We start from the raw sequence: 23,467 nt of genomic DNA, 5'->3' as shown, positions 1-23,467 counted from the left end.
TTGTTTTGTGAACATGAGGAACTAAGCCTTTTTGGCTATGGGGTTATTCAATACCATGATTATGCTTGCAAGATGAATTGATTACGTCTAATTGTTATTTCATGAATTGTGAATGCAATTTGCTTAACCGTTTGATTGATGACTTATTTTTGTGTGTTAATTAAGGTGGCCAACTTAGTTTTCATGCAGGAATTTGAAGCTAAAATATAAGGAAGTTTCACCTAATAGTTACAACCTTATATTTGCAAGTAGTGGAGGTCGCTTATAAACGATCGTGTTAAGTGAATTCTTGGCAAACGTTTCATACTTTTCATAGTAACAATTGTCTCGTCAATGCTTATAGTATTCATGAAGCTTAATGATCTTTGATTGTATCTTTATTGTGCTTTTCACGTAAGGGACTTTTAGAGAATGTTTTGAGTTGTTGCATGTGCATTCCCATCCAATTCACTAACTTTAGGAAAACTTGAAGGTTAAAAAAGTGCTATCACAGTTAACCTAGGGCGTTGAGATTCATAGTTTATTGAAAGAAGCAATTGGAAATCAAAGTTGAATGCAAGTGTATCATGTGTGGAGAAGAACCCTCTAGTTAGTCTATCACCCATCAATTTACTTAATTCTGTCTAAAAATCTATTTACATTGTTCTTGCTTTGTTTTATTTATTTTCGTCCAAAATCAACCCCATCTTATTTCTTTGAGTCATATTAACTAGAACTTGTCTTAGAATTTGTTTTTAGGTGTTTTAGGTCATTAGAAAACCAAAATTCGTCCAAGTTGTGTTAGAGTCCCAAAACTGCCCAGAAAGTGGTTTTTAGGCAGTTTTGAGTGTTTGTTTGCTGTTTTGAGTCTTTTGGTTTGTTTTAGTGTTTTAGAGTTTAGTTTTGCATTCTTTGAGTCTAGTTTAGTATTTTAAACTTTGTTTTACAGATTTGAGTCAGTTTAGAGTGTTTTAGCAATCCCTCATAATCCCCGGTTTAAGAACGATCCCTACTTATCCATACTACAATTGTCAACAAGAGGGTTAATTTGTGTGTTTAGTTATTTTACGCATCATCATATTATTTAGTTAGAAACTAAAATTTGGACGCCGTCAATTAATAAACAATTGTTAATTTAATTGATTTTGTTTTTAAACAAACGATATTATTTATACTAAGAGAGTGGAGGAGTAGATTAAGACCTAGTTTGGGAGTGAGGCGCTTAAAAAAAAAGCACCTATGAAAAAAAACTGTGAGGGTTTTAGGTGTTTGGTAAACTGAAAAAAAAGGGCTTATTTTGGAAGCTGCTGTGAGAATAAGCTGAAATCAAAGGAAAAAGCTGAAGCTGCTATTTGCAGCTTTGGAAAACTGGCTTTTTTTCAAAGCACATGGAGCTACAGTGCTCCTTTAATGAAAAGACCCACTATCAGACTGCTTTTTTTTTTTCCAAAAGCACTTTTACAAAAAAGTTTACCAAACGCTCTGCTGCTTTATTTCACAGCCGCTTATTCTCACAGCAGCTTTTTTTCAAAGCACAGCAATACCAAACCAGCCCTAAGTCTCCTCACTCTTCATTAAAAACCTTTTCGTTTTAACTTTTCGACTCTCTTTTCAAGTTAAAGTTTTGCAGGATGACCAGAATCGTCTATTTTTAAAGTTACTATCTAAGAATCAAATGTGTTAGAAATTAACTAAATATGAAATCGTTTATTCATCTAAAGTTATTCAATAAAGAGATGAATCATGCTATTTAGTTAGAAACTAAAATTTGGAAGCTGTCAATTAATAAACAATTGTTAATTTAATTGATTTTTTTTTAAATAAAAGATATTATCTATACTAAGAGAGTAGAGGAGTAGGTTAAGCCTCCTCACTCTTCATTGAAAACCTTTTCGTTTTAACTTTTCAACTCTCTTTTCAAGCTAAAGTTTTGTAGGATGACCAGAATCGTCTATTTTTAAAGCTACTATTTAAGAATCAAATGTGTTAGAAATTAACTAAATATGAAATCGTTTATTCATCTAAAGTTATTCAATAAATAGATGAATCATGTTATTTAGTTAGAAACTAAAATTTGGACGATGTCAATTAATAAACAATTGTTAATTTAATTGATTTTTTTTAAACAAACAATATTATCTACACTAAGAAAATAGAGGAGTAGGTTAAGCCTCACAATAGGTTAACAATAATATCGTTCAAATTTGCTTTTGACGAAAATCGAATCTAAGATTTCTCATTATAAGTGAAGATGAATACCGCTTGACTGTATTACTAAGTAACAATTTAATTGATTTTTTGCCTATATAAAAAGTTCAATTATTATGAAACATTGTAAGAAAGAATGAGAGCCGAAAAAATAAAAGGAAAACTAATGAAAATGACTTGAAAACTTTGAGTTTTAATGATAAGGACAAAATAAATGGTAAAGTGAATAGTACGAGGATTGACTTTTTAGTGTAAAAATGTGATTTTTCGTTAAAGTGAACAATACCGGATGCTTTTCGTTAAAGTTCCCTGTTAAAACAACATGAAAAAAAAAGAAATTGAAAAAACGAAAGAAAAGGGCGGGACACGAGACGTGTATTTGATAATCGTGGCAGGACAAGAAGATACGGAAAGTAGTGGAAACGAAACCATTCTGAACCGTAGATATCGTCCAGAAGAAATCCTAACCGTCGTATTTGAACCATGTGCGAATAGGAAAGCTCCAGTACCCATATGGTACACTGTATATAAGCCCAAGCTCTACAGTGTGAACCAAACCAACAAATCCCACACTCACTACACTCTCTCGTTTGGCGCCACAACTAAAACAGCCACAGGTCTCTCTCTCTCTTTCCCTCTCTCTCTCTAGCTTTCTTGCAACTAAATTATGGCGCTAATTTCTTAGTTATAATTAAATTCAATTGGGTTTGTGGTTCTTGAATTTCTTAGTTATAATTAACCCGTTGAGAATCATGAATTTAGTGTCAGAAAAATTGATGCCAATGTATGCAGTTATTAGTTCAATTAATTCTTCATTTATTTTTATTATTTATTTGCTATTTTTTATTAGCTTAAACTCGTAGAGCAATTATTTTAAAATTAAATTGCAAGATTAATTCTATGAAAGTTACCCCAATAAATAAAGAATGGGCATTTGAACTAAGAAATCTGTTTTTTTTTTTTTTTTTTTTTTTCTCCCCTTGTTTTTGTTTAATGGAGGTCTAACTCTGATGAACAAGTGGAGATGTATGCTTTTGATAATTTAGGTTTGTTTTCTTGTTTCAGTCTTTTAGTTATTGGAGTTCATAACCAGCAGGATTGCAATACCTTCCAAACAAATGGGAACTAAGGAAAGCAGTGCACCTTCAACTCAGGTGCTCTCTTTCTCCCTATCTCTCTCCCCCCCTCTCTCTCCAGATCATTATGCACCTTCAACTTACTTGCATATTGATGGATGAATACATTTTCTTTTGTAACCAATTAAACTAAATGGCCAGGTTGTGGCATTCGAAATGCAAAAGAAAGAAGAACTGATTCTCGATGAGTACACGGAGTCATTGACAATATACGAGGGGGGCTCAGTAGGTACGGATTTCGTAGGTAAAAGAGTTGCTGAAGGCAAAAAGACAACTTGTATTTCTGGAAATAATTGTGATGGTGCTTCTCAAAGGTATTGTTAATTTGTCTCTATGATCAACGCCTTCGGTAACATGTTTTTATTTGGCAAGTCTGTTCATGTTTTGCATTGTTTCCTTTCGACAGTGCTGCAAGCAGAGGTGAGGACTCATCAGACAAGAGCGGTGGAACTAGCCGAGTATGCCATTCTACTTAATTTTATGCTCAATAAGTTGATTTCATGAATTCTTCAGTTCTTTTTGTGTGTTTCCTTTCTTGCTATGATCTAGTTTCAAGCATACTATGACGCTCAGGTACGATAACTACTTTAGAATTATTGATTCATGTGATTGGAGATGAGCAACATACTCGCCAATGCTTTTCTTTTTCTTATAGAACATCAAATGTGCAAATGAAGTGGGGATGCTCTTATCATCTTCATTTGCACAGTTGGACCTATCATCCTTTGGATTAGTTATCATTTTCGGAACCTTCCAATGTTTCGGTTCCTTTCTGTTCTCCTTGCTATTCACTCATGGTGTCTGGTATATGCCAATGCAACTATTGTTCTCTCCCTTGCAGTACTCCCCTCTATTCATTTCTATTGTTTTGACAGGAAGATTATGAACAGAGAATGGAAAGAAGAAGACTGGCTAACAGGGAAGCTGCTAGGAGGTCAAGAATACGCAGACAGGTAATATATAGAGATTTCATAATTTCATTCGTTAATTAGATTTTTTCCCTTCCAGTAGAGGGTGCGGTATTTTGTGAGCAGAGTTTTGTTCTTACCTTTTTCAACGTTTAGGATACAGTAGGATACAGTATATCAGTGACTTGGATTTTCCAAGTCTCCAACCGAGAAGTTTTCCTCACTCAGGAAATTAAGGGAACACTACCTCAACCTACATGCTCCACTCACAAAGCTTCAACAAAAGAAAATTCAAAGAACTTAGCGAAGAAGGCTTTGGTGTATTTAACACAATACGTTGAAATGAAGGAAAGCTTATTTATTGATATCCCCGATAAGCTACAAATATGTACATATACATAAGTCAAAATAAACAAACAAGAGGGAGCCTTCACAAAGGTTGCTTAGGAGAAGTCTCAGCAGTCGGTAGAGCCCCAGAAAGAGAAGGCACCGGAGGGGGATCATTCGGAGCCTCAGTACTGGACAGAACCCTAGAAGGAGGAGGCATCAGAGGTTGATCATTTAGAGCTTCATTACGCGGTACAGCCCCAGAAGACGAAGGCAATAAATGCCTTTGGAATAAACCCACAAATCTCTGATGATCAAGTAAAACCTGACCATCAGATTCCTTCATCTGGTCAAGCTTCCTCTTCATGTTTGTAGCATAGTCATGTGCGAGCCGGTGCAACTGTTTATTCTCATGCTTGAGCCCTCTAATCTCCTGTTTGAGACTCATCACTTCAGCCGCCAATGATTCAACTTGGCGGGTTCGAGCAAATAGGCGTTGGGCCATATTAGACACAGAACCTGCACACTGAACACTGAGAGCCAGAGAATCCTTAACAGCTAACTCATCAGACCGTTTGGAAAGTAGTCTGTTATCTTTGGGAGTGAGAAGGTTCCTGGCCACCACCGCAGCGGTCATATCATTCTTCATCACGGAATCCCCAACGGTAAGAGGACCAGTAGGGGAGACGAAGGATGGACGCCATATGTTGTCAGGAGAAGGCGGGGCTGCCTCTTCAACAAGGTTCAAGTCAAAACGACGGTCGGAGGGGCCAGACATTTTCAAAGGTGTTGAAGAGAGAAGAGGTCGGACAAATCAAGATCTTAGAAGTGCAAGAATGGAGCTTCTACTGGTGGAGATTCAAGTGTGCTTTGGAACTTAATGCCAGCCCCTATAAAAATCTGCACTTGACGGAGCTTTAGAAATCGAAGAGGCGCCTGCTCAGAAATCGAAGAGGCGTTTGCTTTCTCAAAAGCAAGGCTGCTCAGATACCACGAGGGTCGATCTCAGAAATCGAAGAGGCGTTTGCTTTCTCAAAAGCTGGGCTGCGCAAAGACCACGAAGGCCGATCTCAGAAATCGAAGAGGCACTTGATTTCTCAAAAGCTGGGCTGCTCAGAGACCACGAGGGCCGATCTCAGAAATCGAAGAGGCACCTACTTTTCCAGCCTTGTCAGCACCTGTCACACGCACACTTAGCTTTGCGGAAATTATGGGCATTCGGTCGAAGACTTCTAGTGAAGTAGAAAGCACATGAGTTTTACTGTTCAATCACCCACTTCCCACACGCAACAGTAGCTCATGGGTACCACAGATAACTTTGCCAAAGTTCTCTGCCAAAGTTGAACACGTGAAGCTTGCAGCTCCCACTATATCGCTCTGACCAAGAAGGGTAAAAGAATAGCAAAGAAACAACACTAACAAAGTTTAGACACATAAATTTTGAAGGTCTAGCTACCATATTATTACCCACAAGGGTAAAGGAACAGTACCACTGCTGGATAATTGGAAAGTCCCTGTGTGTCAACCTCTGTGCTTCATGGCAAGGTAGACTAGCAAACATGCCCAACCTTTAATCACATTCGAGAAAACACTCCCAACAAGATTGCTTGCTCCAAAATCGAAGAGGCACCGTCCTCCGAATCTCGAGAGCTAGACTCCCAACATGACTACTTTCTCAAAAATCGAAGAGGGTAAAGGAACAGTACCATTGCTGGATAATTGGAAAGTCCTTGTGTGTCAACCTCTGTGCTTCGTGGCAAGGTAGACTAGCAAACATGCCCAACCTTTACTCACATTCGAGAAAACACTCCCAACAAGATTGCTTGCTCCAAAATCGAAGAGGCACCGCCCTCCGAATCTCGAGAGCCAGACTCCCAACATGATTACTTTCTCAAAAATCGAAGAGACACCGCTCTCCAAATCTCGAGAGCCAGACCCCCAGCATGATTGCTTTCTCAAAAATCGAAGAGGCATCGTTCTCCGAATCTCGAGAGCCAGATCCCCGATAGGATTGCTTGTTCGAAAACCGAAGAGGCAACACTTTCCCAACTTCAAGAGCCGGATCTCCTTGGATAAAGTTGTCTGTAATCTTCACACGCAACATCAGCTTTCCAGATACCACAAACCACTTTTTAAAAGTGCTCTGACAGCGTTAAAACATGTGAAGCTGACAGCTCTTACTACCGTGCTATGACCAAGTAGGGTAAAGGAATAGCATTACTACTTGTTGTTAAGGAGACTCCTATATATGTCGACCTCCATCCCCAACGGACAGGCAGACCTGCAAAAATGCTCAACCCTTCCTCATATCTGAGAGGGCACTCCCAACGAAGCCTTTCGAAATATTCAGCTTTCTTTCCCCCCGATAATCCCTCTGCAAACAAGCTATACTAGAGCAAGAATATCTCATATCATCAGGGTTAAAAGCAAGAGTATCCCATATCATGCTTTTTCCCTGTCTTTTCCTTGGACCTTGTTCTTACCTGCAAGACAAGGAGAAAGAGAGCAATCAGTTAGTACTTGGAATCAAGCTTCCAGCCAGGAACTGACTGCCTGGAACCCCTTACCTGATTACTTACCTGACATTGCTCTCGAGTACTCATCTTCAACATCTTATGCTTCCAGGGAAGATACCGCATCTGCCTGAGGAACAGATAGGGCAAGGGAGAAGGATACAAGGAAGCATGTGGAGACAAGCGTAACAGCACACGTGCCGATACATCCATTACTCTGTCAAAGCAAAAGTATCCCATATCAGCAGGGTCGAACGTACTCTAGATTTGATGGACTTGTTTTGACCCTCAAATTCTTCAGTCGGCCTTATACTCTGGAGGAAACCAGAAAACCCTCCAGCTCAGTTCAAGAATAAGCCTGTGGAAAGTTACTTCTTCAAAAGCAAAAGTATCCCATATCATCTCATCTCATTTTCTTCTCTTTATCCTTCATGCTGCCTGCAAGATAGGGAGACTGTGAACAATCAGCCGGAGCTATGATTGCTTACCTTGTCTGTCACCTCTTTCAGCAGATCCCCTAGCTCGGCGACTTGGGGGACTCCTACTACATGGTTTGTATCGCGCTTGACCAAGCCTGAAACTACAAGTAAGCTTCAAGTGAAATTGATACATTACCTTGTGCATCTCCACCAGTTAAAGATACCACCCCGGGATGGAGAAAGAGTACTTCCAGAGAAGATGCCCCATCTACCTATGAGATAGATAAGGCACGTCAAGACGATACCACACTCCGATACTTAGAAGTTTCGTGATTACGAGATCATTCTCCCACAATATTTCCTAATGTCTTTTGTACTAAATTATTCACTTGTACTCACTAAAGGAGAGCTTGAACCTATGTACTTGTGTAAACCCTTCACAATTAATGAGAACTTCTCTATTCCGTGGACGTAGCCAATCTGGGTGAACCAAGTACATCTTGTGTTCGCTTTCCTATCTCTATCCATTTATATACTTATCCATACTAATGACCGGAGCAATCTAGCGAAGATCACAAAAAGCGACCGTTTTCGCTACCTAAGATCTATCGTGCAAGAGAACGGAGAATTAGATGGAGATCTCAACCATAGAATACAAGCTGGATGGATGAAGTGTAAGAGTGCATCCGGCGGGTTGTGTGACCGTCATAGGTCACTGAAGCTCAAGGGAAAATTTTATAGGACGGCAATAAGGCCAGCGATGTTGTATGGCACAGAATGTTGGGCGGTGAAGCATCAACACGTACAAAAATGGGTGTGGCGGAGATGAGGATGCTTCGTGGGATGTGTGGGCACACGAGAAAGGATAAGATTGGGAATGAGGATATCCGAGGTAAAGTAGGAGTAGCCGAAATTGAAGGAAAGATGAGAGAAAATCGGTTCCGGTGATTTGGACATGTGCAAAGAAGGCCTACTGACGCTCCGGTTCGAAGATGTCACTACTGGACAGAGGTTCAGGGCCGAAGGGGTAGAGGAAGACCTAGGAAAACTTTGGAAGAGACTCTAAGAAAAGACTTAGAGTACTTGGATCTAACGGAGGACATGACACAAAACCGAGCGCAATGGCGTTCTAGGATTCATATAGCCGACCCCACTTAGTGGGAAAAGGCTTTGTTGTTGTTGTTGTTGTTGTAGGAAAACACTATCTTGGTTTCTATGCAAGAACTTGCTTATGTGTCTCAAGGATTTGATGGGGATGATAAGAAGTACAACGACGTTTGAAGTCTTAATCGTCGATGCAAGAACATTCTTTTAGGTTTGAACTCTTAATCGTCGATGTAAGCAATGCGTGGAGTGGAGACTCAAAATTTAAAGGAAATTAGATAAGTTTCAGATATCGGATAAGTTCAGTACATATTGATATTCTACGGTTCTCTAGGCCTGAACTTTTTCGCCTTTCCCATTCCTGGTATCATGATTTAGAAACTAATGTAGAATATAATCCGTAAAAATCAAACCTTCCTCCATCTTCTTCTGTGTTAGCCTTCCCGGAAAATTATGGTACCGTATAAGTGGATTGGTTTACCTGACCTGCAGGAGTTGGTACCGCGGCTGAAAGATGTTTTAGCAAACATTCCAAGCTCTGTTACTCTTCTTTTCTCATGCGTTGATTGTAATGTATCTCTTCTTTCTTAGATGATGAACTTTTGACTCTTCGCATTTGATATAGGAGTTTCTTTTTCACTCGATTATTGTTGTGTTTCATATGATATATTGGTTTTGTATTACTTTCCAGCAAGAATGTGAGAAACTACAAGCAACCGCAGAGATTCTTGAGAGCGAGATTGCCCAGATCCCACGCGATATATGGAGGCTTTCTGAGCAAATTGAGAAACTCAGGGAAGAAAACGACAGCATATTTGTTAGTCATCTAAACTCTAGTTTTTCTTTATCCTCTGTCCCTATTTTCCTTCAGTTTACCTTTTACTTCTGGAAGGAAGAAAGAATTCACGACATCGATTTGCCAATGGAACAGGATGAGCTAGAGAAGAAGTATGGTGCAGATGCAGTTTCTGATCTGAGAGCTGTGAAGGACTCTTTGGAAGGTAAAGGCAAAGACACTGACCCAAAGACGCCGAGCAGAGACAGCTGAAGTCCTGATCCTCCATCACTCAGTTCGGGCCTGTAATCACTCTGCTGTTGTTTCATGTGGTTGAAAGCTCCAGAAAAATTCCTACTTGTGGATAAAGAAGTAGCACCAGTGTTTTTAAGTTCCCGTCTAAGCGCTGGGTGGCTTGGCACCACTGTGATTAGTCCTAGGCGTTTAAAAGAATAAGAAAGGACGCCTAGACCTGACTAGGCGAGATGGGTAGTTTTGTAACTTTTTTGCTTTATTTTTTTCTTTATTTAACAAAATGTCTTAGGTCGCAACTTTTAGTTAGTCAGAAAATAGATAAGTTTTATTTGACATTTTATTTTTCAATTAATTGATATTCATTATATGCTTGTTCCCCATGTTTTCAATATGTTTTAGTACTTTATAGTTTATATTTACTTTACAATTTATGTATCCTAAACACAATTATGTATGTTTTAAGTATAAGTAGACGCTTATTTATACGTTATATAATAAACTTAACTAAATTAAAAAAAAAAACCGTCTAGGCGCTAGCCCCTGTTTGCCGCGGGACTAGTGCTTGGCATTTTTAAGAATATTGAAAAATGCCATGCGTAAATATGATATCACAGGATTTCAATTCTTAAAACGATTGCAAACATAAAAAAATTGGCCTTAAATCCTACAACTCTCTGGATATTGTTTTGAACACAAAGTATGACATTCGAACATTTACGTTACAATTCCTTTGAACACAAAGTAAAAATGTCCTGAGTTTATGTATGATTAGGGGGAACAATCTCCATCACTCTGAACCATCAGGGAAAGGTTTCAGTGCATTCTGCTTCCCGTTGACATAAAATTCCACAACAGCTAACATTCTAGGATACTTATCGGGATGGTAATTAACGTGAACAATCACCGGCTTTAACTTACTCAGTTTAGCGTCTTTCCTCACGGTCTTGAAGAGGACCTTGCTGTTCATAAAGAGATAGAAATCCATAGTTCTCCTGGAAGCATGAAGTCCATCGTACCCGGGATGAGAGGGGAAAAAGAGTTCCTCATTGAACACTGCCTGGTCCCAAGCCCGCTCCTTAGAGAGTCGATTGGCCACACGATCCAATAGCTCAATTGAAGGAATTGTTGGTCGAATGTAGAAGAAACCAGAGTTATAAACCCACATACGCATTGTATGAGCATATCGAGCCCAACCCATTCCTGGCTCATCAAAGACGTCGTTGTAACCATAACCAGTCATATTGTTGTGACCATCAGTCATGGACTCTACATCCGAATCGCGATATAGATGATCAAAAGGGTTTTGCAAGTACACAATATCGACATCTGATAGAAGAACACTATACCCGAGCTGCAAAAACTCCCTCAGAACACGAAATTTTAACCCGGAGACAGCATGGTTACCTCCGGTCCTCGCAACTGAATCAATGACTTTGTCTGGGTCTCTCATATAAACTGGAACATCTTTCGATTCACAATATCTAGCAATTTCTTCGTCCAAAGCAACAACCAGATAATTAGATATGCCCACTCTCTTAATATTAGTGAACCACAAATCCAACATTTCCTTCACATTTGAGTTTGCAAGAGCAACTATAAGCTCTCTGTTAACAGCAACCTTCTCCAAAATCTTTGCTAACCTTGGATTCACTGATTCATCAGGAAGAACACTGGGGTTGGTTCGTGAGCCTTTGACGGTACCAAAAGGCCCAGCTTTCTTTTGATCTCCCAACACAAGAACTTGTTTCTCTGCCTGATCTTTCCTTTGCTCAGCCAACCGAATCTTTTCAGTCAATTCTCTAACATGCTTCTTCAACTCGGCATTTTTCTCAGATGCTGCAACAAACTCTGACTTCAACAGGTTGATCCGTTCAGACGACTCGCACGGGGAAGAACCAACCTAGTGCACAAATAACTAAAAATATCAACATCAACATCTTTAAGAACCGCAAATTGCACCCAAAAATATTAAACCATCTGTTATGTGCTTAGCTATTTGATTTCGTAGTGCAAGAACAGCTATATGAACTGCCAACGATTATGTTAAAGAGTATGCATAAACGATTTCCACCTCATGTCAAAGCTTCAAATAAATGCCCAAATGGGAAACGAAAGCCGGTTTGAAAACACGCATCATAGTTCACATCAAGCTTATTCCTCATTATTCCAAACACATACAAATCTGATTTCGATTTATCAAACGAAAAACAAAAGCATGTCAAATTATCAGCTTTAGTATTTCCAAACACTGTCATTTGTCAAGTACATAGCACAGGCAAATCAATTACATTTTCTGGGTTTGAATAAAAAGTCAATGCATCCAAAGCTCAAGTCATCGGGCATCATTTCGCATCGAATTGCCTAAATCCCAATCGCTAATCACCCATTAATTTAAAATTATAAAAAATTTCAAGAACTAATCACTCAAACAGAGAAGTATAAAAACCCAAGAAGGACGAGAAGGAACCTGGGCGATCGATTTAGCGAAGTTGCGATTGAGAATGGCGGCCGGATTGGAAATGGAAAGGAAGCCACTGGGGAAGCAGAGGGCGAAGACGCAGCCGAGAAGGACTCCAACTGCTATGGCGGCGCCGACCTTCGATTTGCTAAGAGACTGCGCTTTCTCTCTGCGACTCACCACCGCCATGCCTTTGTTTTCTCTTCTCAGCTATGCTTTGAGAGGGAGGAGAGAGACAAGGAAAGAGAGGGGAAGTTGCTGTTGTTTAACTTCAGACAGTGGTTGACTTTGTCTCAAAAAAGAAAAAGAAACTAATGAAAAAGACTTTAAAACTTTGAGTTTTAATGATAAGGACAAAATAAAGGGTAAAGTGAATAGTACCAGGATTGACTTTTTAGTGTAAAAATGTGGTTTTTCGTTAAAGTGAACAGTACCGGGTGCTTTTCGTTAAAGTTCCCAAAAAGAAAAGACAGTGCTTGACTGGAGCAATGGAAAAATGATATTTACATTGCAATCCTATTTTAGATTAGGAATGTAATTGTGTAAATCATAGTATATATTAAAATATCTCTTCGATTCCTATTAGGAATTGATTACCTTTTAAGAGTTGTAATCCTAAAAGGGTAAGGAATTAATTTTCCCTACTATTATAAATAAAGGCACAATGGGATGGAATAACACACATCCACAATTACACATCTCTCTCTATATTGCACCCTCTCTCTATATGGTCTCCATAATTATTTAGTAAATTATGCCTACAACCCGTTATCATTACACTCTTGACACTGCGCTAACAAGAGAATTTATTATTCAATCACGGGAGTATTACGTTTTAATCATTCTTTTTATGATTAATTTATTATTTTGAATTGATCTACATGTTATTGATTCAATTTAATTTTTCTTTGCTGAACGTGATACAATGCAATTGAGATGCAATTCCGGCTTTCTGCGAAGGATCTTTTACAAATTCAAAGACTTTTGTTGTTTTCTACCAATCAGGTACGCTTAAAATAAAGTAAGATATTTGAAACGACCTTGAAGCATGAAAACATTCCCCATGATGCATGAACCCCCTATGTTTATATTTTCATTCCGATATATATTGTATATATTTCATATATTTTGTCAATATATATATTTGTTCATGCAATACGCAATTATGCTATGTGGAATTTGTGAGTCAAAGTATATACATAAATTAGAAGCAATTTAGGGTTTCCTAAACCCTAGGGATGTCGAAAAACTTTAAATTTTTTTTGGAACAGTTGCGCAGCACCAGCACCACTGCCGTAGACCTTCACGCTGGCCTAAAGCCCAGCAGCGTCGAGCAAGATACCAAGACGATGTCGTTTTGACATCTGCCCATGATTGCAGCCCGTTGGGCTAGAAGCGAGCAAGGACAACCCTGCCTCTTTGGCTTGGGTTTGATTCGATTTTGGGCTTGCAGCCCCAGACCATCCACTAGTACGTCCCGCAGCCGTTTGTTCGGCTCTCCCCTCGCACTCATGGCCCAATCACCAACAACCCATATGTTGTTGGGCCTGGTCCCGCACAATTGGCTTGCCTGCATTAAGCACGCGTTGCTTGCTGGGTCATGCCCAAGTCTTGGCCTTCTTCCTGCTGCAATTGCAGCTTGCCTTCTTGCATGGGCTCCGTGCAGCCTGACCCGAGCCCAAAGGCCTGCAATTTTTTGCAGGGCTCTGTATTGCAGCCAACCAAAGTGTGTTGGGCTGCATTCTTTTTTGACCCAATGCTAATTTTTGGCATTTTAAATAATTTTAACTCGAATGTTATTATTATTTTTGCTTCTACGATTGACCCCGTTTGGTCCCAATCTATTGAATTAATTAAAAGTGACCTGCAGTCTATTAATCTAATAATGAATCCAAAATTATCTATATACTAAAACCCGGTGGAAAAGCACTGTTCACGAGCAGTGTTTTGGCAGAACTACCCTTGAGCTGCTGCCCATTCACAGCTATTTTTTCCGTTTTTGTACAATGAATTTACAATTGTACCCTTTGTATACACGTGTTGGTCATCGTGGAAAAGAAACCTGCTTCTATGGGATCTCGACGCGTTGATGTGGCTCTAGAAATTCTGGTCCTTCTGGTGGAAGCCAAGCTCTCAGACGTCTGCTTCTTTCTAAAAAAACTATAGCCCTCTGCTTCCCTAACACACCTCTCGCAAACGTCTCTATTGTGTCTTCTGCGATTAACACTTTTGAAACAAGAAATTAAATCGATCTCCAAAAGTTCAACCCCCAAACTGGATCCAGATCCATCACCATCTCGCGGTGCCTTGCTCAGATCGGCTCTGCACTCATCATCAATGACTCTGCCTTCACGGAGGACTCCGCAAATCCCATATAAAGGTAAAGCACGGCCACCTCTCCCTTTCTTCGTTTTCATGGTCGAATGTCAAATCAAGCGACTTTGACTTATGCATGTGTGTATTCTGTAAAGATGCTTCTCAATATGTTGTCTGGACTAAAGAAAATGAGGATGGGGCTCTCGAGAATTTCAAATCCCAAAAAAGAGAAAGGTATAAATTTTGTTTAGTTTCTTTGTATCTATAAGAATAATTTTTATTTTAGGTTACTTCAAAACTGCTGGAGTTTGGATTTCATATGTTTTTTCAAGCGATTTATTTGTTAGATCTTATGGATATTTAGGTATGAATTGGCAGAAGATTGTGCATACGATGATTGTGGATGCAAATTTTCTCCTCCTCGATCTTGGACGATTTTGCACCTACAAAACAACTAGCACCTTAGGTTAAGGCCAAAAGCCTCACGCGCCCACGATGAATGGGGGGGCTTTGGCCGAAGAACCTCCGATGCCAAAGTTAGAATTTTTAGAGAGAAATAGTGTTTTGAGTATTTGAGATTTTTTGCAAGAGGTTTGGAATGAGTGTTTGGTAAAAATGGGTGACTATTTATAGGACTAAGTTGGTCCACTTTTTCAAGAAAGTGGCCGGCCCCTTTGTGTGTTTTTTGGTGAATTTTTGTGGTTTAATTAGTCACTTTATTGGCTAATAAAATATGATAGAAATAAATGGGAAATTACCAAATTGAATGACTAGCTTTATTTGGGTAATAAAGTGGAGGAAATCAGAAAAGGTAGGGAAAAGAAGGGAGGGAATGTGGCTGGCTACTAGGTGGGAGTTTTAGGTTTTATTTTAGGTTTAATTAGCCAATTAATTGGCTAATTAAATATGAAAGGAAATGTTTTAGTACTTTATGGTATTGATTGGCTAATAAAAGGGAAGAAATGATGGAAAAGGTAGAAAAAAAGTGATGGATTAGGTTTTGAATGGGATAGCCGGCCCTATACTATTTTTTAGGTTTGAGTGGATGTTTCAAATTGATAATTAAGGGATGATTTTAGGAGATATGGGAAGAATATATTATTTAGATAATTAATTAACTAAATAATATATTAGGGAAATTAAGTTTTGGAAATAATTACCTAAAATAAGATAATTTGGAATTGGTTACCTCTTCTGGAGCATTTTTGAATTGGTTGAGGATGATTACCCACTACTTGCGCGTAGGAATCCCGGTATGCCTCAAGGGTATTTTTGTCCTCTTTCGTTCAAAAGTCCACGTGTCGCCTAGTGAATATTTTTGGCTCCACAATGATGAAGCAAAGTAGCTGATTTATAATAAGTGACTTTTTCTTTGTTCTTTATTGTACTATAGATTCGAATTTATCATTATAATTTTTTTTTAATTTTTTTGTGCAGTTATATGGTCTGGTTTTTTGCAAAGTGTATGAAAATCATTTGAATGCTGAGAACCTATTATATTCGCGAAGTCCAGGCAATGCTGCTCTACATGATACAAGAGATCGACACCTTCATCCATATGTAAGTTTCTCTAATAAATACTTTGAACAAATGCTTTATGAATTTGAGTTTTTATCTTCTGATTATTTTTTATGCAGATGTGGTATTAATTTTCCTTTGACTAGAAATTTAGAGGTTTCTTAAGGTACAATGTTATCAAACTAAATTTTTCTAATTTTCTGATTTTGGGGTATTGCAGGGAGTGCTAATATACAGATTTTCTGGGATTTTTTGTTTTTGAATGGGTATGTGTTGTTTTTAACGTTTCGGTTCTCACGTGTTTTGTTCTTTTATCTGTTGTTTGCCTACTTTTGTGTTGCTTCTTAATTTTCATTTTTCAATGTTGGGTGATAGAAATTTGTAAAAATAGTTGTAGTTTTCTGAGAAAGTTGTGGATTTTAGTTATATTTTCTGTGTAATCCCAACTATAAGACTGAAAAATAATTGAAAATTGATGGTTTTTATTCTCACTTTCTCTTAAATGTTTTTTCTTGAATTTAAAAGCATCTTTCCCGATTGGTTACTATGGTTCTGCTCTCTCTAATTAGTTATTTCATATTCTCTCCAACCTTTTTGTCTAATTTTATTTTTCATTTTTTTGGTGGCTTTCTGCAGAAGTTAGCATGAGATTTTCACATGACATGGATGATGAGTAGAGAAACTCATCTAGAGAATGAACCTACCAAGGTATATGCAAAAATTGTCCTTTGGGTTCATATGGAAGTATGAATTTTCTTTTAGCGTATAACTTTGACGCAATAATTTATCTCATGGATTATAAGATATCTTATGGATTTTACCTACTTGGTAGACAACGCCTGATGTTACTTTAAAGGAGCTGAGATCAGCATGTCACAACAGTCTCACAAGCAAATGCCCAAACTGTATACATCACAGTAGGCAAGTTTCAATCTTTTTAGCTTCCAATTAATATTTCGTGCTGATATTTGATTGCATTGTGTTTGGGTGTTTGGTTTCGGGATTTCTCAAGTTGAATTGCAACGTGGGTAATGAGAAAAAAAATGGATTTGGTCTCTGGTTACAAGGTGACTTCACCTCTCACTCTCTCTAAAACTCAATTTTGAAGTTGTTGTCCATATATATATATATATATATATATATATATATATATATATATATATTTTTTTTTTTTTTTTTTTTGGATCACCATCACCATGGGTCATCTGAATATCAACCTTTTATTTTGTCTTATAGTTTTATCATTGTACATCGTTGGTTGATTGTTTTTGTTTTCTGTGTAAGGTACTCTCTGCAATTTATTGCAAAATAATGTCAATTTTTCCTTCTTTGGAAACAACTAGGAGCCAGTCTGGTATCCAAACTTTATGTTCGCTGCATGTAGCATTTGAAAAGATGAAGAATATTCTCTAGCATTGCTCAGAATGTAGTCAACCTTATTTGATAGGTACTTCCTCAATTTGCATTTGTAATTTATGCAGTAGTGCTACTTCCAACTTTTCAAGTAAAAAATTATTTCCCCCCTCTACTCTGGAGGAATAAATTTCTGTTTTGGTGTTTAAATTTGTTTCATTCATGATGAGTTTGTATATAAATTGTACTGTGTCTATAATGGGCAAATTATTTGTTATCATTTAGGCTACAATGGAATCGCAAATTTGTCAAGTATATTTTAGATTCTTGGTTGCATATTCACCTACTCACAACTATTGTTTTCTGTCTATTGATTGGATGGACTTTTATAATTTCCAAACCTACAGTTGCAATGCTTTTGACATGTTAAATTGGAGTTGCATCTCTCTTTTTTTGTTCATGAAATTCATTATCTTACTAGCTTGGGAATTAACTAATACATTTTATCCGCTCGCGTGATGTCAATGGGTCTTGAAATTGTTGCTGCAAGCTTTAATTCATCAGTATCTAGATAATTGTACCTATTTGTTGGTCGAATGCTGATGTGAGTAATAATTTTAAATTTTACATCTTGAAGATTAATCATAAGTTGTGTTTAATCTGTGATGTTTATGATGCCTTTAGATTTCCACATTTGTTGGTTTTGTTTATGTAGTTTCATGGGTGATACGATTACAGAGGTATTATAGGAAGTTGCTGAATATCATGCGCACAATTAAGGTTGGATTCTTTCTCACACACACTCCCATTTTCTTGATTGTTGACCGGTTTGTGAGTATGGTTATTTCTATATCAGTTTGTTGAAATTGGCAAACGCAACAAGGTTAAGTATGAGCTCGACAAGAAAACTGGCCTTATAGTAGTAAGATTCTTCTTTTTCTTCACTTACAGGTTGCAGTCTAATTTTTGTTGAAATGCAACTTAATTGATGATTATCCTACTAGATGAATTGTAACTGAATTGATTTTAAATTTTGTTTCAGCAACTTAGTTGATATGGAAATTGAACTTTTTTAAATCCTATTATATTCTGTTATATTACACTATTGCGTCTGGACTAGCAATTTTCGTACGATGTCACCTATAAAGTTTGTTGCTTTATCATGTCATGTATTTTATGTTGGAGTTTGTATTCAATCACCAAAAGTAGAAATGATTGCTTCTTTGTTCAAGCCTATGTTCGATAAAGATCGGGGGCAGAATTAGTATAGCTTTTCTCACCACTTACATTTACTTTGCCACTTTAATATTTTTGTATCCAATTTCCATTATCTAATTATTTAAAACTCTGTTATATTTGTTTTATGAAGAGAATACAGTTGCGTAATTTTTCATACAATTTTCAATCCCGCAGCAACGCGCGGGCACAATTTCTAGTTATTGACCTAAAGATCACTTTTGGACATTAACGATTCAATAATTTATTTTTATACTTTGAACCGTTGACATACTTTTGTAGTAACGAAGCTCTCACACTTGAGTTCCCGAAGAACCTTGAATCCACTACACTTAAATCAGCATATTGCATTCTGTGTTCTTGCAGGAACTTCTCTTTTATGAACTAAACGTTCATAAACTAAATTGAACATGTAGTTTCAAATTTAGTGCCTTTGAAACCCGAAGTTTTCATAAAACAATACACCCATGAAAACCCGACATTTTTCATGAAAACCATGTCTTAGAACTCGAATGTTCTAACTTTGATGTTTATGGATGATTTATTCCCATAGCACCGATCACAATCTTGTTCCTTCCAATTCAATAGATTGTCGAACTGTCACAAGTTCGATTTCCCTTATTTAGACGTTTCTAATAAAAACCACTACAAGACATGAATATCCACTTGACTATTAAGAAGCCAAGACACCATTGAAGTCAACAATGGCAAGGAAGAGCTGAATAAGCCTTCGCCATGATCTTCATTCGAAGACTTATGCCTAAAGCATTACAAACGGAAGTACCTCCTAAACGAGGATTCCATGACTATTTGGCTCGTTCCTACGGACTGTTTAATCATGAAAGCACTGCCTGAAGCACACCATGATTACGTCCATGAATGAGTACAATTCTGAAGTTTATAAATCCAATCGAAATTTGACTAGAGAATACTTTTCTCGTCATTCCTTGTTTCTAACTTGCTCCTGAAGCAATAAGTGTAGAAAGCGGAAGTTTACCAAATTCTCGAATATGATTACTACCACAAACATATGGTAGAATCAGAGCCTGCCAAGGTGCGGCATCATGCTCGAAGTGTGATCCTTGGCACCTAAGACCTAAGACTTCAAGAATAAAGGGATAATATTCTCAAGCCTTAACCCTGCAGAATCTACTTCCGTCTTGATGGAATAGATCATTGGTTATGCACCTGTTTGTGCCCCTACCAATGTTGTTAAGGAGTACCATTCTAGTAGTCAATATGTGAGACTAATTTTGCTTCACCAAACATTGTTAGAAGAGCAGAATTTTGACATGGATGGCCTTGTTGGCCGAATCCCCTTAGTAAACCATTTACTTTGTGAACATTTTTCCATGTTCTTGGATTTAAGTTTGGTGTATGTTTTACTTATGGATAATCTTATTGATATTGTCCTTGAATATGAGTTAATTGAATCATGTTTCTTGATACATGTGACCGATTCAATTAAACACGTGATTAGGTAAGAATGTGGGAAAGTTAATTGCCAGGATGAATGCGTACAACGCCCACTAACTTTACACCTAAATCACATCTCTAACAATGACTTCAGGTTTATTCAACCTGATTAAGAGCATTTAGCACGCTCTTCGTTGTATGAATGGTACTGACTTACCATTTATGGGACCTTAAATTTTCCTTATCGTTGAGTTTTTTTAAGGATATTCGAGATGACAAGGATCATAAATGAAACCACTGAAGACAATAGAGTGAAATATCTTTGCACCACCTAAAAAAATGAGCCTGAAGCTTTGATTTGAGGTCAATGAGTTGTCTCCCAACTGGGAATACACCACATGTGGCTGGCCTGAAGCCTGGTGATTGAGTAATTTACTTGCTTTGCCACGACCTTTTGGGACACTTAGGTCGAACAATGATGCTACGACACATCTCCTTACCCGAAGTAAGGATCTTGTGCCCACAAGCACACCTTGCCAAGATTGCTCATTAGGGAAATTGATTTTCTATATCATTTCTCACAAAGATACGAAACGACTTCTTTTTCACAATAAGGGAATATATGTGGACTAATCCAAACAAAAATTGGACCATATAAGTACTTATGGTTTTGGTTGATGAATCGACAAACTGGTCACATGTTTGTCCACACACATTTCTGCTAAACCCCCTAGCCGATTAAGAGTTCACCACCCTACTTATCCCTTAAGGTCCAGGAGACTGGATAATCCCGAAGAGTTTACATCGACGGTTTTCGATAAAGTATTGCATGTATTTTGGGTTTATAATTGAACATCGAATTCCCATGTTCACCACAAATAGCCTCGCCTAGCGATCATAAAAGTGCAATTTAAATGATTGCCCGGTTTCGGTAAACATGCCAAGTTTTTGGTTTCTACCTAGGGCTATGCAATACGCAGTTATGTTGGTCCGGCTTAAGGCTCATTGCCACTCAACTTATATGACGTTACAGTTGGTTATTGGGTACGAACCTGACGACTATCGTATTTACGCATTTGGGTGTGCATTCCATGTGCCAAGTTGCGCCGCCGCAACGTACCAACATGGGTCCTCAAAGAAGGATGTGAACTTTGTCGATTATGAGCTCTCTTCAAGCCCTTGCATGCAATATTTTTACTCATTTACGGGTTGTCACTTTAATGAGACAATCTTCTCGTCGTTAGGGGGAGATAAGAATGCCAACGTTCCTAGGGAACGGCGTGAATTTGAGTGGACGTTGCCCACTATGTCTCATCTTAATCCCCATACCGTACAAGTGTGATAAGCAAGTGCGATTAATTCTAACTTTCAGAATGTTACCCTAGACGCATTCCTCTAATCTAGCTAAAGTGATGAGATCATATTCCAAATGTAAACATGCCTGCAAGTATAGACGTACTTAACGGACGTCGAGTCAACATCCCTAGAGGGTGTGTCGCCTCTGTTGGACTGTTTGGACCCCATGTTAGATAGTCTGGTACACCGACGAATAGCCAATCAATCTGTCTTGGCTTAGAGCATGACATATCACTCGGTTCGTAGGATTCACTTCCCTAGAAGAGGAAGGCACGACAAAAAATGAATCTACACTTGATCGTTGTCTCAAATCATTTCCATCTCATAAGATTAATCCGGATTTCTCCCGAGATTTAAAGTTCTTGGTCTAGTATACTAGTTTGGATGAGCTAAATGGAATTGAAATGAGATTATCATCGATGATGTTTTCACTTATATAGTAGCTACCGACATAAATGAAAAACGATGATATCGAACCGTGTTCCGTTGATTAAGTGACAACGTAGAACTGATTGGACAACCGAAATTACAATCCAGGTCAAATTCCATACCAAAGTGTGTATTGGAATTGTCGTTCCTACACTGCCCAAGGTAACCCTATTGTGTTACAAGTGGGAAATGAAGCATTATGAGATGAATGAAATAGTGCGATATGATGCACGCCTTACGGCGCAAGGTTTTTCTCAAACATCATGTGATTGATAGCAGCATTATGAAATGTGGTTAGTGTTTTCTCCATGGGGATATTGATACAGAGATTTACATGTAAGTTCCCGAAGAATTACATGGATTGGTTCAAATAGTTCCAAACCACGGAACACCCTCTTAACTTGTTTGAGGCGTTCACTTACAATCTGACGGATGTGGTATACCCGTCTAAGTGATTATTTGATTAGTTAGGGATGAATTATGCCCTTGCGTGTTAAACTATGAAGTCTTATTCCGAATTGCTAGAGTTACAGTTTATGTCATTAGCACGAATCTCACTGAGACTCCGGAAGAGCTTGAGAAAACTGCCTCGCACCTGAAGATGGAATTTAAGATGAAGGATCTTGGGAAAACTCGTTTATACCTTGACCCGAAGTTGAAGCATTGTTCTGACGGTATTTTGGTATGCCAGTCGAACTACACTCCGAATGTGTTACCTTTGAGTATACCTATGATCGTCCATACGTTATATCCAAATGAGACCCTTGAAGAGGTTATAGAATCCAAAATTCCATATCTAAGTTCAATTTTGTGCTTTGTTGTACTTAGCTCATTATATTTAAACAAGACATCTTCTTCGTTGTTGATCTTGGGAAAGAAGCAGCACCGTGCCTACACGCATCCACTGAATTGGTATTAAAGACGTACCCTGAAGGAACTACGAGGGAAAATCCCAATGCATCTCGAGCGGATCCAATCCCCCTGATTCTTAGAATGATGATTGCCTTGTTGTTATGCTGACCCCGGTTACTTATCAAACCTGCATAAGGAAAAATCCCCGAATGATTATGTTTTTACCATTAAGGGATATCGCAATATCTTGGAGGTCCACGATATGACCTTAGTTGCGAAATCTTCGAATTGTTCCAAGACTCACCTCACTTCACTACACCACAAGCGAGACATGGTTAGGAGTTCTTGTTGAGCATATTCGAAGTGCTTGTTGTGTTTTCATCCATCGTTGAGTCCCAACGATGATCCATGAAAACTATGCCGCATGTATCCACCTGACCAAGCCATGATACATCAACGAAGTCAACACCAAGACATATTGCGTCCACATCTACATCAGCAAAGCATCAGGAGATTGAAGTCATGCAAGCCAATCCCATATAACCTTGTCAACCTCTACACGACATCACTGCCGAAGTCAACCTTCTAGAAGCTTGTCCAAGGAATTGGTATGCCTAACTATTTGTATGCGATGCTTGTAGTTCTCATTTAGAAGTTATGTCAAACTCAGGGGGAGTATCCAAAAGTATACTCACTTGATCTTAATGTACTCTTTTTCCCTATGATTAGGAGCATTTTTCCTACTAGGTTTTAACGAGGCACTCATCCTGGGCTGATCATACCCTTGTGAGCTTTTCTACTTGCGTCCAAAAGACGTATAGTTTTGACTTAATGCAACTTCTCATTTTTCTCCTTAGTCTATGGGTTTTCTCCCACCTTGGGTTTGACCATAGCGAGGTTTTGTGAGTT

General features: G+C 38.2%; 2 protein-coding genes and 2 long non-coding RNA genes across 7 annotated transcripts; 2 read left to right on the top strand and 2 right to left on the bottom strand.

Moving 5' to 3' along the window:
- The first annotated feature begins 2,753 nt into the window (after positions 1 to 2,753).
- Positions 2,754 to 9,989, top strand: LOC126587305 (G-box-binding factor 1-like). 4 transcript variants are annotated; one of them, XM_050252344.1, is made up of 8 exons: positions 2,754 to 2,804; positions 3,253 to 3,341; positions 3,489 to 3,637; positions 3,730 to 3,781; positions 4,199 to 4,276; positions 9,087 to 9,167; positions 9,286 to 9,411; positions 9,526 to 9,989. In XM_050252344.1, the coding sequence occupies exons 2-8, from the start codon at positions 3,306 to 3,308 to the stop codon at positions 9,640 to 9,642; spliced, it is 639 nt and encodes a 212-aa protein (XP_050108301.1). In that variant the 5' UTR covers positions 2,754 to 2,804; positions 3,253 to 3,305; the 3' UTR covers positions 9,643 to 9,989. The 4 variants fall into 4 exon arrangements, with proteins under 4 accessions (XP_050108301.1, XP_050108300.1, XP_050108299.1 ...); XM_050252343.1 differs by having other exon boundaries at positions 3,465 to 3,637; positions 3,742 to 3,781; XM_050252342.1 differs by having other exon boundaries at positions 3,465 to 3,637.
- Positions 5,975 to 6,456, bottom strand: LOC126587308 (uncharacterized). Its single transcript, XR_007611027.1, has 2 exons — positions 6,343 to 6,456; positions 5,975 to 6,126 (listed from the first exon to the last, which is right to left on the bottom strand). It is a non-coding gene; the product is annotated as an uncharacterized LOC126587308 (long non-coding RNA).
- A 251-nt stretch (positions 9,990 to 10,240) lies between the features above and the next one.
- LOC126587301 (arabinosyltransferase RRA2-like) lies at positions 10,241 to 12,367 on the bottom strand. Its single transcript, XM_050252338.1, has 2 exons — positions 12,092 to 12,367; positions 10,241 to 11,524 (listed from the first exon to the last, which is right to left on the bottom strand). The coding sequence occupies exons 1-2, from the start codon at positions 12,269 to 12,271 to the stop codon at positions 10,412 to 10,414; spliced, it is 1,293 nt and encodes a 430-aa protein (XP_050108295.1). The 5' UTR covers positions 12,272 to 12,367; the 3' UTR covers positions 10,241 to 10,411.
- A 2,205-nt stretch (positions 12,368 to 14,572) lies between these two features.
- On the top strand, positions 14,573 to 18,364 carry LOC126587307 (uncharacterized). The gene is made up of 6 exons (XR_007611026.1): positions 14,573 to 14,632; positions 15,836 to 15,958; positions 16,137 to 16,182; positions 16,553 to 16,624; positions 16,749 to 16,983; positions 17,985 to 18,364. It is a non-coding gene; the product is annotated as an uncharacterized LOC126587307 (long non-coding RNA).
- Positions 18,365 to 23,467: the final 5,103 nt, after the last annotated feature.

This window comes from Malus sylvestris, chromosome 10, assembly GCF_916048215.2.
Source record: "Malus sylvestris chromosome 10, drMalSylv7.2, whole genome shotgun sequence".
Classification (NCBI taxonomy): Eukaryota; Viridiplantae; Streptophyta; class Magnoliopsida; order Rosales; family Rosaceae; genus Malus; species Malus sylvestris.
Note: the sequence above shows the minus strand (reverse complement) of the source record. Positions and strands in the feature narration are given on the sequence as shown.